Genomic DNA, 18,776 nt, shown 5'->3' with positions numbered 1-18,776 from the left:
GGCAGTAGACGTAACAGAAAAACAAGCCATAGCACCATCCCTTGATCATGAGGTCCGCCCTCCAACAACCATGGTCTCATTGCAAGGGCAGCACGGTTAGTCCTGGTAATACTATGAAATTAAATCTAGTATCATACCCAAGCGTCACCCCGCTAGAGCCAACTAGCAATGCTCATCACAGCAGTACTCCATATCAGATTGCCGATGTCATGTTGGCTTCAAGCGTAAGATGACCGGCAAGGCAGTCGAGTCGGGTTCATCGGCCTACGGACAACCTGCAGCCCCAATATTTATGGTACGGAGTACTGTACAGAGTAGCGCACCGATACAACAACCGGAATACATTGGGTCCGACGAGGCAAGAGCCTCCTCTAATGCGCAACCGCGCCTTCCTCCCGAAATAATCTTCCGGCCCTCCCGCGGGAGCCTCAACTCTAACATACCTTACATTCTCCTCTTCCGTAAACTTTAGCTAGTTTTTGTAGCTCTATAGATTAAAAGCAAACAAGTGACTATATCAACAGTCCGATATGGTGTAATGGTTAACATCGCTGTCTCTCATCACATGACGGTGCACAGCAGCTCGGGGTTCGATTCCCCGTGTCGGAACGTATGTCTTTTTGCTTTTTTGTCTTTCCAACTTTTACGCACAATGGCAACTGGACCAAGAACAACAACCTTCATGACTCTAGAGTATGGTCGTCTAATCTCCACGTTGCCGTCACCTCCTTGTACCGTGCCAGCTGTCTACTTTAATTTAGAGACGCGGTTTCCAACCCTCTCCATAGACACCACCACCATCATCCTGCTTGTTAATGGCGCGAGTCCCCATCCAAGCAGTCAACTAGCACCACAACCTCGGTGCTCGAAATGCTAGCAACATGGACTACGCGCGCAGCCAACGTCAGCTCAATGGAGCTTCAAGAAGCTTATACGCACGGCGAGCATAGTGCTAATGTAATACCCAGACCTGATCCTGGCCGCAGGTCCAACTCAGGTGATTTCTCCCCCATCCAACGTGACTATTGTTTGTTCTTTCATTCTTCGCAGTACTCAATTCCGCGGATCTCGCTCTTTGGTACTTTGGAGTGCTTCCAAGCCGGCCTTGACTCAGCTGGGTCTAATAACACATAAACAATTATCTCCAGGCCGTCTTTTGTCCCGCCCCAGGACAGAGTCAGATCTTCACCAGAAAAATAGCCACTCGTTATGGCCTGCTGTTGGCATCGGCTTTCATTGACTGCACAATGGGCCTTGTTTAGCTTGTCGATGGTCAAACAAAGAAGTTCTCTTGTTCGCCCGAGCCCCAACTTCAAAGAGTGAGAATACAGCTTCACGACGATATGGTTGTATATATTCCGCCGCCAGGAGCCACTTCATCCTGGACTCGGTCAGACTAATGCCGCTTTATTGGCTATACCCAAACCCTTCGAATCGAAGACCTGCCCATACACATCATGGCGACCTCACCCAACGCTGACGTCTTCGGACGCCCTCTCCCCACCGAGATTGTCAGAGATATCCTCGAGTACGCCGTGGGAGGCCGGGAGCTCGGAGGCGAAGACTACGCCAGGCGCCTACCCCTAAACTGACTCACCATTAACAAAGCCTAGAACGAGGTGTTCACGCCCATCGTCTACAGCAAATTCTCCTTCGACGGTCACCCCAATAGAATCGAGAAGCTCTGGAAGTTCACGCAGATGGTCGTCACGAACCCGCAGCGAGCGGCGATGGTCCGCCAGGTAATATTTACGAGCTTCAAGATCTGGAGACGGGGGCAGCCCAAGCCCGTGCAGGCGGGCCATATCCTGGTGACGACCTGGAGGCACGATGAGACCATGGTCCCCATTCCCGCTGCGGAGCGGTGGCCCGCGAGGACAGACAGTGACAAGCTTGCCCGCAAACTGCTGCTGGAGCAACTCGCGAAACTCTACGGTAAAGAGCGGGTGCTTTCGGCGGTTGCGCTCGGGCTTGCGATCTACTACCCGCGGGCGCTGTATAAACAGGCAAGACCTTGGCTTGATGAGGCCTTTCAGGCCGGATTCGACAAGAGACCCAACGACCTGGAAGGCCGCGCGCGGAAGGTCCTCGATGATGGGGACCATTGGAACGGTTATTCCTTGCCCCTCCTGGCCTTGATCTTGGCTTACTGCCCGAACATCAAGAACCTCAACATCCACGACTGGACCGAAGCCCACAACCCCTGGTTCGGACGCCTCCTAGGCTACGCAGTCGGACGGAAGACCGACCTCCTGCAGCTGGGACACCTCCCGCTCCAGAAACTCGACCGCCTCGTGCACGCGCCCAGGATCGGCTGGAGCGTCGAGTACGTCGAGGATCAACGAGAGGAGAAACCCTGCGTGATCAGCGAGGCTAATCGACTCTTCTACCGGCTCCCCGCTTTAAAGGCCTTCTCCGCGTACGTGGTCAAGTGCACGTCGTCAATAAGCCAGCTCAACCCGCGCGAAAACGCCAGCAAGATCGAGAAGTTGACCCTCTACTCCCCAACTCTCAACGACCTCCGCCTCAACTCCCTGCTAGCCCTCTGCCCAAACCTCAAGCAGTTCAGCATCCACCTCTCGGGCGACTACGAGCGCCACGAGGACGGGGAGCTCGACGAGTGAACAACATTGAGCTAATCCAGGGCCTCTACGCCATTCTCGCGCCCTACAAGGACCAGCTGCAGTACTTGGACATCTACCAGGCCGGTCTGAGGAAGGAGACCATCGACGCGTGGTTCACGTTCCTCCTGAAAGACGTGCATGCCTGCGCCCCCTTCGGCTCCTTCCGCGCCCTCCGCCACCTCAGTATCCCCACCTTCCTACTCGCCGGCCACAACTGCAAGGACCACCGCAGCCCGGGCAAAATGGCCAGCCATCTGCCCCCCAACATTGAGTCGCTCGGCCTGTGCACGAACCACGTCTTCTTCGAGGACGAGTACATCGGCGATCTCGCGGGGATCTAGTGGTACGAGGGGGCCAAGGATTTCTTGTTCTTCGGGCGCATGGGCACGCGCGTTCGCAAGAAACTCGTGCATTGGGAGCATCATACGGCTATCTCTAGGTGGTTTCCGCACACGAGGCTCCCGCACTTGGTTATCCCGGTGGGGTTGCGGGTGCATGGGTTTGGTGGGAAGTTGAGGGACACGCGCGGGACTGTCTACGACGATGGAGACGCTGCGAGGGATTACCCTAATGGTGGTGGTTGTGTTGTTGATGGTGACAATGATATGCAGATGACTGGCTGATGGAGGAATCTGCTTAGCTAGAGATAGAGTTCTGCCTGCGATGAAGCTTGGCTTCGTGCGCTCTGGAGTGCTTTTTATCTGGTTGTTACTTTTGTTACTTTATCTTCCGTTCGTGGTGTATATATATATTTATGGTATTTACAATGGGAACCGTGTCTAGAAATGAACGAACAATCAGATTCTATACATACACGTAAAGTGCAAGCTCTGTAGACTTGATCGTCGCGTAGTTGCTGCCGACTAGGGTAGAAGACCATCATCATATCCGATCGAAATAGAGTATAAGCGTTGGCATCAGGATATCTCGGCCTAATCATAAGCAAGCCAGCCTGTATTGACATTCAGTGACGGATGCTGAATGTGAACATGCCCCTGGATGCATTTGCATTTCGTCTTAATCCACGCATGCCCTAACCGCTTAAGCAACCCAACCCCTGCACCAATGGACGTCGAGGTTCTCTGGACACAGGGATACATGGAATCAACGAGCCTCCCCAACAACCAAAACAGCAACATCTTGCGCCTCAAGCTCAACCTCAAATCCTGTCTCAACACAGCCTAACTCCTCTCCCGTCCAAGCATCCACGACCTCAAACGCCTTGCCTTCCCCGTAACCCTCGCCATATTCCAACTCCTGTTCTCGTAACTCGGGAACCTCACTCCAAACAGTCTTCCGCTTGCTCGTCACATTCTCCGAATTGAGCATAAGGATCAGTGTCCCGCCCAGCGCGGCCGATGGCCCGGACCAGTACTCTGCAGGATGCGCAGCGTCGAAGGTGTAGTCGGCGTTGTAGCCCCATTTGTAGCGGTATGCTGGGCGGTTCGTATGCGGGTCTTGATGGAATGTTAGGAGCGGTTTGTTCTTGAGGATTGCGAGGTGTTCTGCTTTGACTGTCTCTAGCTATGTCGTGCGTTCTTCTTTAGCGTGTGCAGCCGCGAGGTGCCTATGGCAAGAAGTTTAAAGCAAAAAACTCATATCCAGGGAAAAGTGAAGAAGTAGAAAAGGCTCACCCTCGTCCCAATAAGCAACGGACTCCTCATACTCGCCCAAAGCGCAAAATGCGCGCTATTCTCGGCCAGCGTCAGTCCGCCCTCCTCATTCCCAAGCTCCAGCATATCAGCATCCGGCCACTCCCAGAACCCAGCGTAATCCTCAACAAGGAAGCTCATCTCGTTCGCGATCTCGGCGATACGCTCCCAGGTTGCAATCCTGGCTCTATCAGGGTCAGCCTCCGCACGACCAGGAGAAATGTCTCCGCTGATTCGCCACGAGTTTCCGACCTCCGCGCCCCAGGTGTTTACGGCGGCGTTGCTCCAGTTGCAGAGCGATTAGAAGATCGTCCGGCCTTGGGCTTGTAGGGCGTCACACGCATGCGGCGGAAGCGTGTTGCGCTGGGGGAGGTGCTCCAGTCGTAGTCCTTTGGTGCTGGATTGGCGAGATGAGGACATGTCCCGTTGGGAAAGGGGCCGGCGTGGTTGGCTGTGTCGGGGATGCACGCGGTGTAGGGATCTGCCCAGGTATCTGGAACGCCGCAGTCGTCGTATTTGAGATCTGCAAGAGCCGTCAATTAGCCATTGAAAGCTCGAGCAAAGCAGAGTTTGGCCTGGCTATAAGGGTCGGTTACAGTCAATTCCCCACTCAGGAAACGTCTCCGCATCGATATCCTCGTATCCCAGGCCAGCAGGGTACCCCGCGCACGTCGTTTCGCCTGCACTGCTGTATATGCCGACCTTGAGACCGAGATCATGGATTTGGGACGCTACGCCGCTGATCCCGTCGGGGAATCGCTCGGGGTCCGGGATCATGCGGTTTGTGCTTGGGTCGCGATGGGTTTTGACGGACCAGCAGTCGTCGGCTGGGTAGGGTTGTCAGTGTGTAAGCCATCACCTCGGCTGCCGGAGCATTGGAAGGGCCACGGAGCGTGTTTGGAATTATAATGTTGAAGTATTCATAGCCCAAGTCCTTCAGACCGAGTTCCACGACCTGTTCTGCGGCCGATAGGATGAGAGTTGCGTTGATATCGCATTCGTAGGCGTTCCAGGAGCTCCAGCCTAGAGCTGGGAGGCGGCCCTACACCCAGCTCAAATTGGTTAGTTGTAGTTACGAGGGTTTGGTCAAAGGAGGAGAAAGAAGCAGAAGAGCTGAGGGACATACAACTCCGTGCGGCCTCACCAGCGCATTGGATTGGTAGAATCAAAGTTATGAAAGCCAGAAGCTTCGCCATCTTGTACTCCAGCATCAGGGTTATCGAGAAAAGAAGACATCTTGGGAATCAAAGGGGTTGACCGGGTATTTGTGCGGAGAGCAGGACCAAAAATGAAGAGGGAGGTTTGTTTGTCGCTGACCCTAGGAGAACAGCCGGGCGTAGTTGGGATTAGAACCGGACCACAGTAGTTAGTTGCTTCTACTGCTGTGATTGTCGGTGAAGAACATTCAGCATCATGGTACGTTAATTGAGGTCGCACTGCGAGGAAAAGAGCATCATAATAGATTCGAGATTGAAAGACGCAAGTCCAGCCCTAACGCCATAGTATGTAAGAAAAGAAGCGGCTCTATGACAGCCACCCAGAAAAAACATACCCCGTGGAACAAGAAAACATAACAAGACATAACGAGATCCGGCCATAGCCCAACCATCATAACATCAGCATCCCATCAATCGCAGTCCTACTGACCCTCCCGCGCCCTCTTGATCCCCTCCTCAACCTCAGCAAGCAACTGCACCAACTCTTTCGCGCCCTCCGAATTCTTCCCCTCAAGCTCGAGTCCCCGAGTCACAAAAGTCTTCGCCTCTTCCCATCTCCCCATCTCCGCAAGACACTTGCCCCCGCGCCACCAAGCCTTAACATTCCCCACGGGCTTCCCCTCAACACTAGCGCGCGCATCCACAAGCCCCTCAACCCACATCTGCTGCGCCATATACGCCTGCGCGCGGTTCCCATACAGCGCCGCCAGCTCTTCCCTAGCCACAGCAACAGGCTCCCACCCGGGCCGGGCGACCGCCATCTCGAGCGCGAACGTGTACAGGCGCACGGCCTCGGCGTGGTTGTTCTTGCGGTAGGCTGTGTTGGCGCTGTCGCGGAGTTTTGTGATCTGGGCGGAGCGCTTGGGGTTCAATGGCAATGGGGGAGGAGGGATGGCGGGGGTGTTTTCGATGGAGAGGAGGTTGCGGTGGAGGGTGTTTAGGGCGGAGAGTTCGGCGTTGAGCGCGGTTGTTTGCGAGGCGCTGTAGGTTGTGGTTTTGGCGAGGGAGATGGCTTTTGAGGAGGGGTCGAGGGTTAGGGGGTATTGGTTGAAGAGGTCGATTGCTTCGGCCATTTTGGTGGTTGGGTTGTGAGTGGTTTGATCTGGTTTGTAAGGTTGGTGCGGAGGTAGGTATAGGTTGTCTGGATGAGTTTAGTATAGGGTAGCGGAGCTAGGCGAGTGTTGCTACTCACGGATTGTGGAACGCTTGCGGGTTGAGGATTGAAGGTTGAAATTCCAGCTGGGTGTCAGCCCAATCTTGTATACTCGATCCAGTGGAGTTTGAGAGTTACGTGAATTGGGTGCTCTGGGGTGAATGGGGTCTGATACCCGCAAGCTGTCCAGACCAGGCGGTGACACCAGCAATAACCAGAGCGGTGTCTTATTGCCGGATCTACTGAATTGCATGTGCCTGAAGGAATACTTGGGGTTATGGGTGTCAACAAAACGCTATAACATTTTTACGAGGCTAATTAACTCAAATCAAGATTATCTATACATCAGGTCAAACCACACGGAAATCTCAATTTGAGAGGTCATCCAATCGTCAGAAACAACACGCGCAATTGAGAATTGAGACGACTCAATCGCCGCAAAATCATCGCCGAAACCGCAAACACAGACAAGCAGCAGGCTTCATGAACCAAACCAAAGTCACCTAAAATACGTAATAGCACAGCACTAAGCTGGAAAGGCGCCCAACTCCGCTCCATGGTCATGTCAGGGGGATAAAGAGGAAGGAAGTATTCGGAGGGGAGGTGTTCTGGTTTAGCGGTGGCCGTACCCGCTAACGGTTGAGTCGTACTCTGACGGCACCCCGTAATGCTGGCCATGGGCACCGCCGTAGCTCGTGCTGCCGCCGTACTCGCTGGCGTTGTAGTCATGTAGGACGGTCCCGCCGGTCGTGGTTGGGTCGTAGGCGCCGCGCCCGCCAGGGTTTCCGAGGTCGTCCACTTCGCTTTGGTGCAGCAGCGCGTAGTCCTCATCGCGGTCGCGAAGCGAGGAGCCCATTCCGGCGCGGGAGCGGAAGTCGTCTTCCTCTTCGAAGTCTTGGGCGGGGTTCGAGGAGAACGCAGCCTTGCTCTGTGCGGCGAAGGTGGGGTCGGAGACAGCGTCGGGCAGGGTACCCGTTCGGCGGAAATGCATGACGTTGCGGAAGGACATCCAGGCAGTAATAAGGAAGAGGACGCTAGAGATCATTGTCAGCGGAATTCAAGCATAGAAAAAAGGCGGAGAACGAACAAGATGGCCACTCCCATCACACACGTGGCAGTGCTAACATGGCATTTGCTGGCGCTACCATACTTCCAGTTGTCGCATCCGCTCTTCTTTTCATCCGAGTCGCTGTCGTCCTTGCCCTCACTCTTGCCTTGAGCAACATAGCTAGCAATGCACACCCAGGCGACAAACCACAGGAGGGCATAGAGACAATCGACGGTCGCAAAAGCGTAGACGTTTCCGAATCGTCGGGCGCGAGGCCACATGGGCACGGCGACTAGATAGATGAGACCGGGGATGCTGAACCAACACTGATAGAAGCGGTAGTGTTAGCTTTGTGGCTCTCGCAGTCAAAGCTCGTCATAGCTTACCAAAGCGAAATAGTATGCCGTTCGTCCATCGATGCCACCTCCTTTTGTGAATACAGCGATGGTGAGAGCCCATGCGAGGAAGATCAGGAAGCCCTGGAAGCCATGGATGAGATTCTTCGTCCGACCGGGGTTGAATGACGGTCGCCGCATCGTGGACGGTAAATTCGCAGATCTGGTTTGGATGTTCGTGGAGATAGGGTGAGCGAGGAGTAAAGTAGCGCAAGAAAGCAAGTTCTTCGAATCTCGATCCTACTTCAAGATTCCGAGAGTTAAGCGTGAGTCGTGTGAGATGGAGATGGGTGAGGCTGTGAGATCTGGTTGCCGCTCGTGTTTACGGCGTCTATGACAGCTGGTGGAACGGGGCAACGCGCGGACACTAATCTCGTTGGCGCTCGTCAGACAAAACTCAAAAAAGCAAATTCAGCCGGATCGGCCGGCTCAGTTGCAAGGATGATCGAAAAAGATATAAATAAAAAGCAAACTCAATAAAGCCGAGTTGACAACCGTGAGCTGAAGAGGCTGTGCACTCGGAAGTTATTTGCATAAACCTCGAATGCTGGAGCCTGGCAGACATAAAAATCCAGAAATAGATCCCTTACGTCATCACCCACGTTGTGCCCGTCAATGGTCTCTTCGCTGAGCTTCAGGGTCTTTTCTCTTTGTACTATAAGGCTTCCGGTATCCTCCTTATATGCTTTTGATAGTGCTGCCCCTATACAAGTGGTAAAACACTTGTGAGCTGTCGCTGAAACAACTAAGCGTACTGGATCAAGTGCTTCTAATTAAGGAAAATTGCCTGAAGATTGTGATCCGCAGTTTTAGCCTCGCAATGGCAGCGCGTCTCGAATCCACACTCATTTTCTGGAGATAAAGTTGCTACCTAATGACACGAAAGAAAGAATATAATGGTTACGAGGATAAAGCTCGCTTGATTGATTGGAGAGCCAAATCCAGCTCTGTCAATGGCCACGAAACATGGATATGCCACCACCATGGTAATGGATCCGTGATTGAGAATCGCCAGTTCGTCCAAAACAGCACGAGCTTTGCTGCTTCATCCAGGGCCCAATCAATTTGTCGTGCTTGAGGACACAACACAGGAACGATCTCGCGCAAGGCATAGCTCTTAAGGGCCTCGTAAAATGTCGGTTGGCGCGAGAGCTTACTTATGCCGATATCAGGACGGTCGAAGCCATTTACCGAAACGCCGGATGCACTCTCTGATAATATAGCCAAGTATCCATTAACCAGAGTGCGCGAAGGCGTATCCTGCAAAAGACGTGCAATGGCACTCGCGCCTTGCGTACAGCCTGCAATGCGCACCTCATAGCGGACCGAATTCAAATGCAGCTCCTCGTCAACCATCAGTCGCACAAGGAAGTGTCCGGTCAGTCGATGGCCGCCTTTAAATGCGAGTTCTTCCATGACCTGGCGGGCTGCCGCTGCAAGTCCTTCATCCAAACGCGAACACCCCCAATCCGATCCTCGACCGACTGGACAGACCATGATGGCGGTAACATGGCCGCGAATAATCAACACCTCAGCGGCGAATTCTCCGAGACGTGCATACTGCTGCATAACCAACGGACTGTCTTTGGAGACCTTGATTTCGCTGACTTCCGAGTAAGTCGAGCTTAGGGTCCTTTTCGGCAAGACGATTATCTTCTCCATAATATTGCCAGGAACTGTTTGATGTATGTGATAGATCTTCGTCGGCGACCGATGCAAGATCTTGTGGATTGAGTCACGCGACTGGACTTGGTGGTTCTCGACAACTGGGTGGCCATGGTTTAAAAGATACTGGACGAATGGCTCTGACCGGCTCCATTGAGAAGCCAACTCGGTGTCGAGAGTGACGCACTTGCAGCTCGTTCTGCTCTCGATTGCCTGCTTTGCCACGCCGTCGTCAATGACGGAAGTATCTTGCGAGCATGGGATCCATATATCCACTTTCTCTCTCAGTACTATGTCCAGCAACCCAGAGACATACTGCGAATGCGGAATGCGGTAGTAGGCCACAAGGGCTTTCGACATGCTCTCTCCCGAAGTGAACCTTGACCCCTTGACATCTGCGCCAACCACCCGATGCCCTTCGTTAAACCAGCAACGTGCGATACGTAGGCCATGGGGGCTATCTACCCCGGTAACGAGGATCGTCTTCGGGCGAAACTGCACATCCCGCAGTATCGCATGCCTTCCGTTTATTGTGCTCAGCCAGAACAGATACGGTGAAAGGAACCATGCAGCCTCTGCTACAAAAAGGACCGAATTGTCTAGCGGTAAGAGGAGAAGAGAAATGATGATGCGAAAGAAATGACCGAGTATTCGGCCTTGAAGCAGCTGTCGCACTCGCTGGATCTCTCGACTCGAGATAGAATTCAACCGCTGAATTCCTGAAATTGCCATAATGCTTCAATGATGAAAATCAGCCCATGCGTGACGGAAGGGATCTTGCAGGTCGGTGCTGTAGCCTGCGCACATGGGAGGTGAACTGTCTGTGCGGAGGACGAGCCCCTCCGGCACCCAACCACGTCAGCGTGCATACCGACAAGCCATGCAAAACAAATCAGTCCTTAGTAGGTGGCGCCAACTGGATGTATTGGGAGATTATGAGCCCTTCGATTTCGTACCCCACGGAGAATCACAGCGTGCAAATTGCACATTGTAGTCAGCGCAGAAGCTGATGAGCCTCGAGATTGCAACGATTGAGGGTCTTGGGACGCTGAACTCCGCAGGTATATCCTCAGGATCGTACTCGACGCCTTCAAGCTTCGCGCTGATCTGGGAGAAACATAGACTGTTGGTCTAGGTTGTTCTCTTCGCCGCGAAGGATCTGGTCGGTACTGCAGGACTTCGATCTCACCATCGAGACGTGCTTGCTGAGTCCGATCGGCGATAAGCGAGATCTCCTTAAGCCGATCGCCACCTCCAACCTCCAAGCGGCCCCGCAAAACTTATGGGGCAGGGCACGAGTACTCCGTAGTTGGTAGGTGAGTTTCCTGCCGGAGGCCTGAAATTGTATGCCCTCACTCCATGTACGTTGACACCACGGGTTATTCTCATTTCCCAACCTGATCGCACAGGTCCTAGAAAGCTTTTTGACATTGTCGGCGTGGGATTGCCCCGCTCTAGTTGCTTCAACCCCAAAGGACTAGGGGCTTTTCGCTCGGCCGCCGAATACCAGGGCGAGATAAGAGACAGAACATCAGTACCTGCGCCGGTATAGGTATGCGGTAGCGTTGGAGTAATACGGTGTATTCGGCCGCGGATGGAAAACTTAAGGATCCTTATGTACCGCTATACGAAGAATGTCATATAGAAGGAGGGTTTGGTCAATCGTACCGTATATATAGTGCGATCTTCGATATCGTTCTGTGCGGCAAGGCGTAGTTTCGTAGAGCGGGAGAGACGGAAGAGAGAGCCGGCAACTCAGATCGAACATCACGAGGAGGTGAAAATAATGGGCGACAAGGGAGAAAAGACATGAATACTGAGTTCTGTGACCATGTCTGATCGGAATCCCCCTCAATGTCAATGATAATGTACTCCGATACTGTGAGTATTGTCTCCTGCGGGGTGTGATCCTGCAAGCCAGGCCCATCTGATAAAGGCAGCCGGGATCGCCACTTCCGCATCGAGCTGTCAATAGAACCTTCCTTCATTCTGTCCTCCACAGTCCCGACCTTCACCCACCCACATTCCTCTGGCTCTCATCGCCATTCGTCCTCGGCCTTCATGAGCACAAGGCTAATCCGCTCCAGCCATGGCGCCATCCGGTGGGGATTCTCCGTTCTTTCGGTTGGAGATCGGAGACCAAAAGATTTCGCCCCGCGGCTCCCTTTATCAGCCCTGAATTTCTCGCCTTCATTCCCTGTTCCTACAAATTCTGCAGAAATCTCCTGATAGCGAGTGCAGAGCACCGCTATCCTTCCTTCTTCGATTTTCCGTACACCCCTTGGTGCTTCCACAATGACCCAAGACACAGCCCGCCTTCCGTTATCGGCGACCCTGCCACCGCTGGTCATGGGCACCGCGACTTTCAACTCGCAGTACAACGAGGACCCCTACGCTCTTCCCACGACCGAACTGGTGCACCGTGCACTAGCCAGCGGCGTTCGCGCCTTCGACACCTCTCCTTACTACGGTCCTGCGGAAAACCTTCTCGGTCGCGCTCTCGCTACGGATTTCGTGCAGACAAATTTTCCCCGAAGCTCATATCACCTCCTCACCAAGGTCGGCCGCATCGCTGGCTCGTCGTTCGATTATTCACCGAAGTGGGTTAGCAAAAGCGTCGCGCGGAGTTTGCGTCGTCTTCACACGGACTACCTGGACGTGGTATACTGTCATGATGTTGAGTTTGTTTCTGCGGCGGAAGTGCTGGAGGCGGTCCGCGAGCTGCGCCGGATCCGTGATACAGAGGGTACAATTCGCTACGTCGGTATCTCGGGATACCCAGTTGATGTGCTATGTGACCTTGCGGAGCTAGTCCTTCGCGAGACCGGCGAGCCGCTTGACGCGGTCATGTCCTACGCCAACTTTACACTCCAGAACACGCGGCTCTTGACGCAGGGGCTTCCGCGCCTTACAGCTGCCGGTGTGGATGTCATCCCGAACGCATCGCCTCTTGGCATGGGTCTCCTACGGAGGAAGGGTGTGCCAATTGGAAGCATGGGCGATTTTCACCCGGCACCAGACGGTCTTCGAACTGCCATTCACAATGCGGCAGAGTGGGCAGATACACAAGGCGAGAAGATCGAGGTCATCGCGATTCGATTTGCGCTCGAATCGTGGCTACGAGAAGGCGCAAACGGCGGTGCTCTTGGACCACCTCTTGTCCGTAGCCCGGGTTCGGACCCAAGCTTCCTCTCCGTCGCTAGCATGGGCACCGGCGAACGGCTCGGCGTAAGCGTCATGGGCGTTAGCAACATCGAAGAATTGACCGAGACCCTCCGCGTCTGGCACAGCATTGTCGACGGACTCGAGAGCAAGAATGACAACGACGCAGAGTACTTCGGAACCAAAGCCGAAGCAGCCGCCGTTACATCCGCCCCCAGCGCACCAACCATTCTTACCCCATCCGACGGCATAATTACAGACCGCGTGTGGTCTCGTGAGCGCCGCAGCCGCATCCTCTCACTCGCCAAGGAGATCCAGTCGATCCTCTCGCCCACGTGGGTCGATTACACCTGGGCCAGTCCGGACCCGGGCTTCGTCAATACTTTACCCGCCGAGCATATAGCCGCGCTTAATGAGGAACCAGCGAAGGCGGTGGTACCGGATGCCGAACAAGCTATGATGACGCCGCCCCTAGATGCGCAAGAGCAGGAGATCGAGATACCCGCGGGCAATGTTCCGTCTTTGTGAGCTTTGTTTAGATGCACTATACATATTCTTCGTTACATAGAGCATTAAGCGGGTTACTGTTACCTTCTTACGTTATGAAGCGCGCACGATCCTTAGTCAGGATTCAAGCATAATGTATTTCTGATACCCGATCATTATCCAGTTCAGCTGTGCCAAAATGGTTCTTCTATCTTCTCTACATATAGTAGTTACCTTAAGTCACGAGTCTCTAAATGTTCCGGACAAGTCGAGCCCCAGCCCATGGGTAAGGATAGTTGCGTTGGTACCAGTTCACGCTAAATCTCCGTTAGCTTGCGGCCCCTGAGAGCCGTGGAAAAGGAAGCTTACAAAGTCGTCCGTCCCGCAACCCGCGGATGCGTCGCCCAAGAACCACCGAGGATGATATTATGCTTTCCGTCAAAGAAGTCGGCTGTAGCGATCAAGTTAGTAAATTGAATAGAGGAGAGGTTTCTGAAAGGAAGACGAACAGGTATAACCGGGGTAAATCTCCATAGCCTTGAAGCCTTCATGCGGCTCGAGCGGCGACGAAGTCCACTCCCAGACACCGCCGAACTCTGCGTGGCCGGCTAATTTGTCACCATTCTGGATGACGGGCGTCGGATGCCAGTTCTTGAAGCCGACGTTGCAGTCTGTGAGATCGACGAAGACGGGCGGCGACGAAGCAGTTGTGGTGGGAGGGAGGACGGGCTGAGCTGCGGATGGGGTAGTTTTGATGATACCGTTTCTGAGATGAGGTTCGTGGTAGCCGTTCTTTAGTCCGTTGGTAGCTCCGTCAGCTGTGCCATTCGTGGCAGCCTTCTTTAGATGTGCTGCGTGGGCATATATGCTTTTCGCTTCTTCGAATGTTGGCAAGCGGCATTTCATCCACGAGGCGTAGCGCTCGAGTTCCTCGTATGATGCGATCACTGGCCAGTCCTGAGCGAGTTTGAGTGGCACAGGGCCGAATACAGTTCGTACAGAGAAGTCGGTTAGGAAATCCTCAGCTGCCGTGCTGCCGTGCGCAACGCCATCTTGTTGATCGGTCATGATCCAGGAGGCTGGCCACTCGCGGATACCGTTGTCTTGAAGATACCGGGCATATTCGCCGTTTGTGATGGGTCTTCCTTGTGCTTCGAACGGTCGGACCGTCACGGTGCGCTTGGGTATCTCGTTATCCCAGCCGAATGATGACTTGGGCATTGAGTCTTCTGGACAGTCAAGCCCGATAGATAGGGTTTGCTCTGGTATAGCAAACCATTCGTTCGGTTTCTCGTTCTCACGCGCGTCGAGGAACATTTTCTTGAAGTCCGATACTGCAATGCCTAGTGGAGGAGAAACTCTCTCGCTTTGTATGAGCATGTAGAGAAAGGTTTCGAGATGCATTGCTTCGTGTTCGAATCCGAGCCATAGTGCTTCCCCCAACGTCCTGTTTTGGGACAGGCCAGACAGTTCGAGTGTGGAACGTATCCTGTTCCTTACCCGGTCTTGGTAGTCTAGAATTTCTGAACGCGATGGCCATTCGTCAGGGATTTCACTGTGCGAATGGCACTTCTCTGGATCATCAACATCTGGGTCGATGCCTCGCTCAAATATTAATTGGTACGACTTTGGGTCTGTCGGCTTACCACCCAAAGCACGGGTTAAGTGGATATCTAAGCTGCAATTAGCAAAAGTTACTGGAGGCGCGGGAACGCGAACTCACCAGCAAATGTGGGAATATGTCCTAAGTAGAATATCAAAGAATTTCGTAATTTGATGGGCTTTGAAAGCAGTTCTTTTTGTGGGATCATTGCCTTTGTAACAATGTCCCATGCGGTCCACTGCGACTGAAAGTCCTCTATGCTGGGAATAGGCCTAGCCGCGTACTTCGATGGCACCAGCGGTAGGTCTAGAGCTGCCGACTGCAGAAGATGTAGGTCTAGCTCGGGTTAGCATGGGTCTATCGGCGTAAGCAGGGGACGCACGGTAATCTCCAGAGCTGCTCCCAAACTCGGCAGCTTCAAGCAGGCCAGCATCACGCCACAGCCTTTCGCGTCCTTGTGAGCTGTATTTGAAAGCCTCTTCAAAAATTATCCTCTCGCCCTTCTTGAGATTCACGTTGCAGATGGTCAAGTCCTTCGTGGGCACATAGAAAGCCTGGTGTCTGCCGTTAACTTCGTCGTACTCAGTAACGATTTGCCATTCATCTGGTCGGAAAACTTCGCGACCAAAGGTGTTATTAGCATTGACGAGACCATTTTCGTAGAACTTTCGTGTAATCCCAGCGGAATCATTATAGGCTCTATACACCCGCTCTGGATCCTCACAAGCATCAAGCCCTATAACCATCATGTCGGATGGCTTCATGAGCTTGGCGAATCCAGCTAGAAATGCCGCTGCCTCGGGGGGACAGAAATTTCCTAATGAGGAGCCCATGGACAGAACGACCGTCGGCCGCTCTCTGTTCTTGGGATCACTTAGCCAGGTGTGCGCATCGTCATATGTTCCGTGGAGACCGTGAAATCCAACACATTTGTACTCTTCAACGGCCACATTCGAGAAAGTGCGCTCTAGTTCGGATAGAGATAGATCAAGCGCGTAGTAGTCTACTGGCTTTCCGGCCCGTTCAAATTCGCGGAGGAGAATTTCGATTTTCCGGAGGTTTCTGTGCAGGTTAGAGACGGCTACGGAGCTTGCTAAAGCTGAACGAGGTTGGAGGACGTACCCACTACCGAGCTCCAGCAGCTGTGCGTTGCGGGGGATCTTTTCAACAAGACGTCGAGAATGTGTTTCCAGCACTTCAATCTCGGCATTTGTCAAATAGTACTCGTCTAGGTACGTGATCTTCTCGAACAGCTTCAGCCCTTCGGAGTCGTAGAGGAGCATAGTAGGTAATGACCGCCGCCGCGTCCCATTGAAAAAATTCAGGCCTTTCTCGATCTCGTTGACAAGGGAGAACTGCACGTCGTTGCCCCCAATGTCGACTATGTCCACCCTCTTGGGTGATAATGCCATCGGACTCATGGTGATGTGTTGAGCGAACGAGAAGGTGGTGAGGATACTGTACACTAGCGGGGGATGTGGTTGCAGAGGTCTGATCGCGGAAAACGAGGGTAAAAGGTGTTTAATAGCCTGGTGTTAGGATAAAGAGGGGTAAACGGAGAAGGAGATTGCTTTATTGAGCGGAAGATCGTGAAGAAACGAAGAGAAGCAGGAACGGTATCCGCGGCTGCTTGGAAATAGCTTCCCGACCTTGCTTCAGACAACCCCGTCCAATGTCCGTGGAAGTTTAACCTGATCATCCCGGGCCTGGCCAGGGTGCAAACAGCCCACTTGATGAGGTTGGAATGAGATTGGACGAGGCTGATGTGAGTGACATCAGGACACATCGCAGCATCTCCGTCGTATCAAATGGAATTGTCAATCGAAACGCATGACAGTCAAGAGACAGCCCAGCCCCCGCACGGGCCTGCCAAAAGCGGCCATTGTGAGGGGAAAGCGCCAGCCATGATTCAGGCCATAACTTGCCCTGGCTGCAACATGGACGTCGCTGACCATGAGAGCCGCGAGTAGGCCGTTCTATTGGCTCGAATACTGCTCAGATGGGCTGACGGAGCCGCTGCTGGCGGAGATCGCGGGTGGTGACGTAGCTGAGGCATCAGCCCTTGTTTGCATCCTTTGCAGCAGTTTGCACCCTGTTTGACTTGTTTGGACCTGCCCCTCATTATGTAAGGCCTCAAGGCTCAGGCAAAAATTCAGGCGCGGATCCAGGAACCGCTCGAAGCTTGAACTCCCCAACCTTCGACAGGTCTTTTCCCACGATAGATGCATCCTTGATTAGTGTATGCCTTTCAAAGTCCGGACTCTAAATTACTCGTCAAAATCACTTCAACTTGGCAAATCATACACAACGCTAACCTGACCTTTCGTCATTGAGCCCTTGGGACGTTCACAATATATTTTGCAGTTTCTTCTCCGCTGCTTCATGCTCACCATCGTGATAGAGCAACTGCCGCCGACCTGCAACTTTACACTTAGGAGCATATGCCCAATGAGGTTCAATTTTTCCTTGCCATTTGAGACGATGAAGAGGTCGGAGAATAATCTCAAGCAACTGAAGCAGTCTATGGTTCTAGCACCAATGATGAGCAATCAGGAATGCCTACGGAACGCTTTAATAAGACGCCAACACTGCTCGTAGATGAGTCTTAGTGGACATACTTGCACTCATAGAATCGTACGGCATATAGTCTACATTCACGCGCAAGGATGATCAGCCTGGAATCCCGGAAGCTTTTGATCCATTGCTTTATTGAACAGGAAGTGTTAGGGGGCTCAGCTTTGCCCATCAGCACGGAGAAATGTCACTTCTAGGCGGGGCAAAGTCGGGGCATGCTTTATGACTCACATAACGTTGCTTACACTGCAGCACAGCTTCCAATGCCCGGGATGGAGGGGAAGCGTTGGGGTGATACCGATGTCTCGAGCTCCTGCAGAATACTCAGAAAGGTAGTGCGACACGGCATAGATAGACGATGAGGACATGGTACCCTTGCTCTTGGCCCTGGCAGCTTGGACGTTGAGATGTCCGAAAACAGGGGCGACTTCTATCTGCCTGCCTACTCCAGTCGCTTGAGTTGCCTTTAGCCAAGGATGACCGGGGTTACTTGCCAACGATGAGCTCAGGCGCCCCATATTTCCTTCTCCAAGTCTGTGAGCCGGTGAGACCTCTGTATTACCAACCATCTCGGAGGCAATTCAGAATCCTCCAGTGAACAGCTCCGGGCCATCCGGATTCAAGCTCTACTGGAAGAGCTGTACATAGATACCTCGGATATCAGGCATCAAAGCCAGCGCATCATGGCCGTCGACGGCATGTGACTCGGGTTCTTCTTGCCAACACACACCTCAATCCAATCTCAACCGTCATCTCCAAGCTTTCGCGATGTTGTCTTTCCTGCAGGTACCTGTGATCGCAGCTTGGCTCATCTCAGGTACGAATTAACTTACCAAATAAGTCCGAGCACGGTCCAGGATGATGCAAACTTTTCTCCCAGCTATACGAGGCGACCGCGAATTAGAGCAATCCACATCACATCCACCAGGGTCCAGAGCGAGCTCTACGAGCCCGACTCATCTCGAGGAAATTCCCATTTCGCGCGCATGTTCCACCAGTTTGCACGGCATGACGAACCTCTCGACTACCGAGCCACCCAGACTCTCGTGGGGTTGTACTCTGGAAATAGCGGGTGGCGGACTTTATCACCATGGTCGACAAAGGAATGCAACCACGGCCGGGATACCTTACCAAGAACATTTCTATTCGGAGACAACGCCCACGGCTTGCTTGCAGCCCGGTACGCCAATGACGAAT

The 18,776-nt window shown here is 53.2% G+C and overlaps 7 protein-coding genes and 1 non-coding gene across 8 annotated transcripts; 3 read left to right on the top strand and 5 right to left on the bottom strand.

Moving 5' to 3' along the window:
• Positions 1 to 524: 524 nt before the first annotated feature.
• On the top strand, positions 525 to 609 carry BDW74DRAFT_t149. The gene has a single exon. It is a non-coding gene; the product is annotated as a tRNA-Glu (tRNA).
• Positions 610 to 1,457: 848 nt separating this feature from the next.
• BDW74DRAFT_179399 (uncharacterized protein) lies at positions 1,458 to 2,624 on the top strand (the record flags this gene model as incomplete). Its single annotated transcript, XM_073729461.1, has 2 exons — positions 1,458 to 1,535; positions 1,614 to 2,624. The coding sequence occupies 2 exons, from the start codon at positions 1,458 to 1,460 to the stop codon at positions 2,622 to 2,624; spliced, it is 1,089 nt and encodes a 362-aa protein (XP_073582535.1).
• Positions 2,625 to 3,728: 1,104 nt separating this feature from the next.
• BDW74DRAFT_185902 (glycoside hydrolase family 27 protein) lies at positions 3,729 to 5,472 on the bottom strand (the record flags this gene model as incomplete). Its single annotated transcript, XM_073731145.1, has 6 exons — positions 3,729 to 4,148; positions 4,259 to 4,528; positions 4,615 to 4,799; positions 4,873 to 5,103; positions 5,165 to 5,305; positions 5,403 to 5,472. 6 exons carry the CDS (start codon positions 5,470 to 5,472, stop codon positions 3,729 to 3,731), a joined length of 1,317 nt encoding a protein of 438 aa, XP_073582534.1.
• On the bottom strand, positions 5,473 to 6,778 carry BDW74DRAFT_155445 (uncharacterized protein). Its single transcript, XM_073724834.1, has 2 exons — positions 6,686 to 6,778; positions 5,473 to 6,634 (listed from the first exon to the last, which is right to left on the bottom strand). Exon 2 carries the CDS (start codon positions 6,564 to 6,566, stop codon positions 5,916 to 5,918), a length of 651 nt encoding a protein of 216 aa, XP_073582533.1. The 5' UTR covers positions 6,567 to 6,634; positions 6,686 to 6,778; the 3' UTR covers positions 5,473 to 5,915.
• Positions 6,779 to 6,928: 150 nt separating this feature from the next.
• Positions 6,929 to 8,598, bottom strand: BDW74DRAFT_155444 (uncharacterized protein). Its single transcript, XM_073724833.1, has 3 exons — positions 8,081 to 8,598; positions 7,734 to 8,020; positions 6,929 to 7,680 (listed from the first exon to the last, which is right to left on the bottom strand). Exons 1-3 carry the CDS (start codon positions 8,228 to 8,230, stop codon positions 7,260 to 7,262), a joined length of 858 nt encoding a protein of 285 aa, XP_073582532.1. The 5' UTR covers positions 8,231 to 8,598; the 3' UTR covers positions 6,929 to 7,259.
• Positions 8,599 to 8,821: 223 nt separating this feature from the next.
• On the bottom strand, positions 8,822 to 10,738 carry BDW74DRAFT_34159 (uncharacterized protein). The gene has a single exon (XM_073732557.1). The coding sequence runs from the start codon at positions 10,484 to 10,486 to the stop codon at positions 8,990 to 8,992; it is 1,497 nt and encodes a 498-aa protein (XP_073582531.1). The 5' UTR covers positions 10,487 to 10,738; the 3' UTR covers positions 8,822 to 8,989.
• Positions 10,739 to 11,749: 1,011 nt separating this feature from the next.
• On the top strand, positions 11,750 to 13,537 carry BDW74DRAFT_155442 (D-arabinose 1-dehydrogenase (NAD(P)(+)) ARA2). Its single transcript, XM_073724832.1, has one exon. It carries the CDS (start codon positions 12,050 to 12,052, stop codon positions 13,442 to 13,444), a length of 1,395 nt encoding a protein of 464 aa, XP_073582530.1. The 5' UTR covers positions 11,750 to 12,049; the 3' UTR covers positions 13,445 to 13,537.
• A 3-nt stretch (positions 13,538 to 13,540) lies between these two features.
• On the bottom strand, positions 13,541 to 17,038 carry BDW74DRAFT_155441 (DUF323 domain protein). The gene is made up of 6 exons (XM_073724831.1): positions 16,128 to 17,038; positions 15,388 to 16,067; positions 15,126 to 15,341; positions 13,912 to 15,075; positions 13,772 to 13,853; positions 13,541 to 13,719 (listed from the first exon to the last, which is right to left on the bottom strand). Exons 1-6 carry the CDS (start codon positions 16,424 to 16,426, stop codon positions 13,653 to 13,655), a joined length of 2,508 nt encoding a protein of 835 aa, XP_073582529.1. The 5' UTR covers positions 16,427 to 17,038; the 3' UTR covers positions 13,541 to 13,652.
• Positions 17,039 to 18,776: the final 1,738 nt, after the last annotated feature.

The sequence above is a fragment of the Aspergillus multicolor genome (assembly GCF_047715735.1).
Source record: "Aspergillus multicolor strain CBS 133.54 unplaced genomic scaffold BDW74scaffold_17, whole genome shotgun sequence".
Taxonomy (NCBI): Eukaryota; Fungi; Ascomycota; class Eurotiomycetes; order Eurotiales; family Aspergillaceae; genus Aspergillus; species Aspergillus multicolor.
This window is presented reverse-complemented; position numbering and strand designations above follow the sequence as displayed.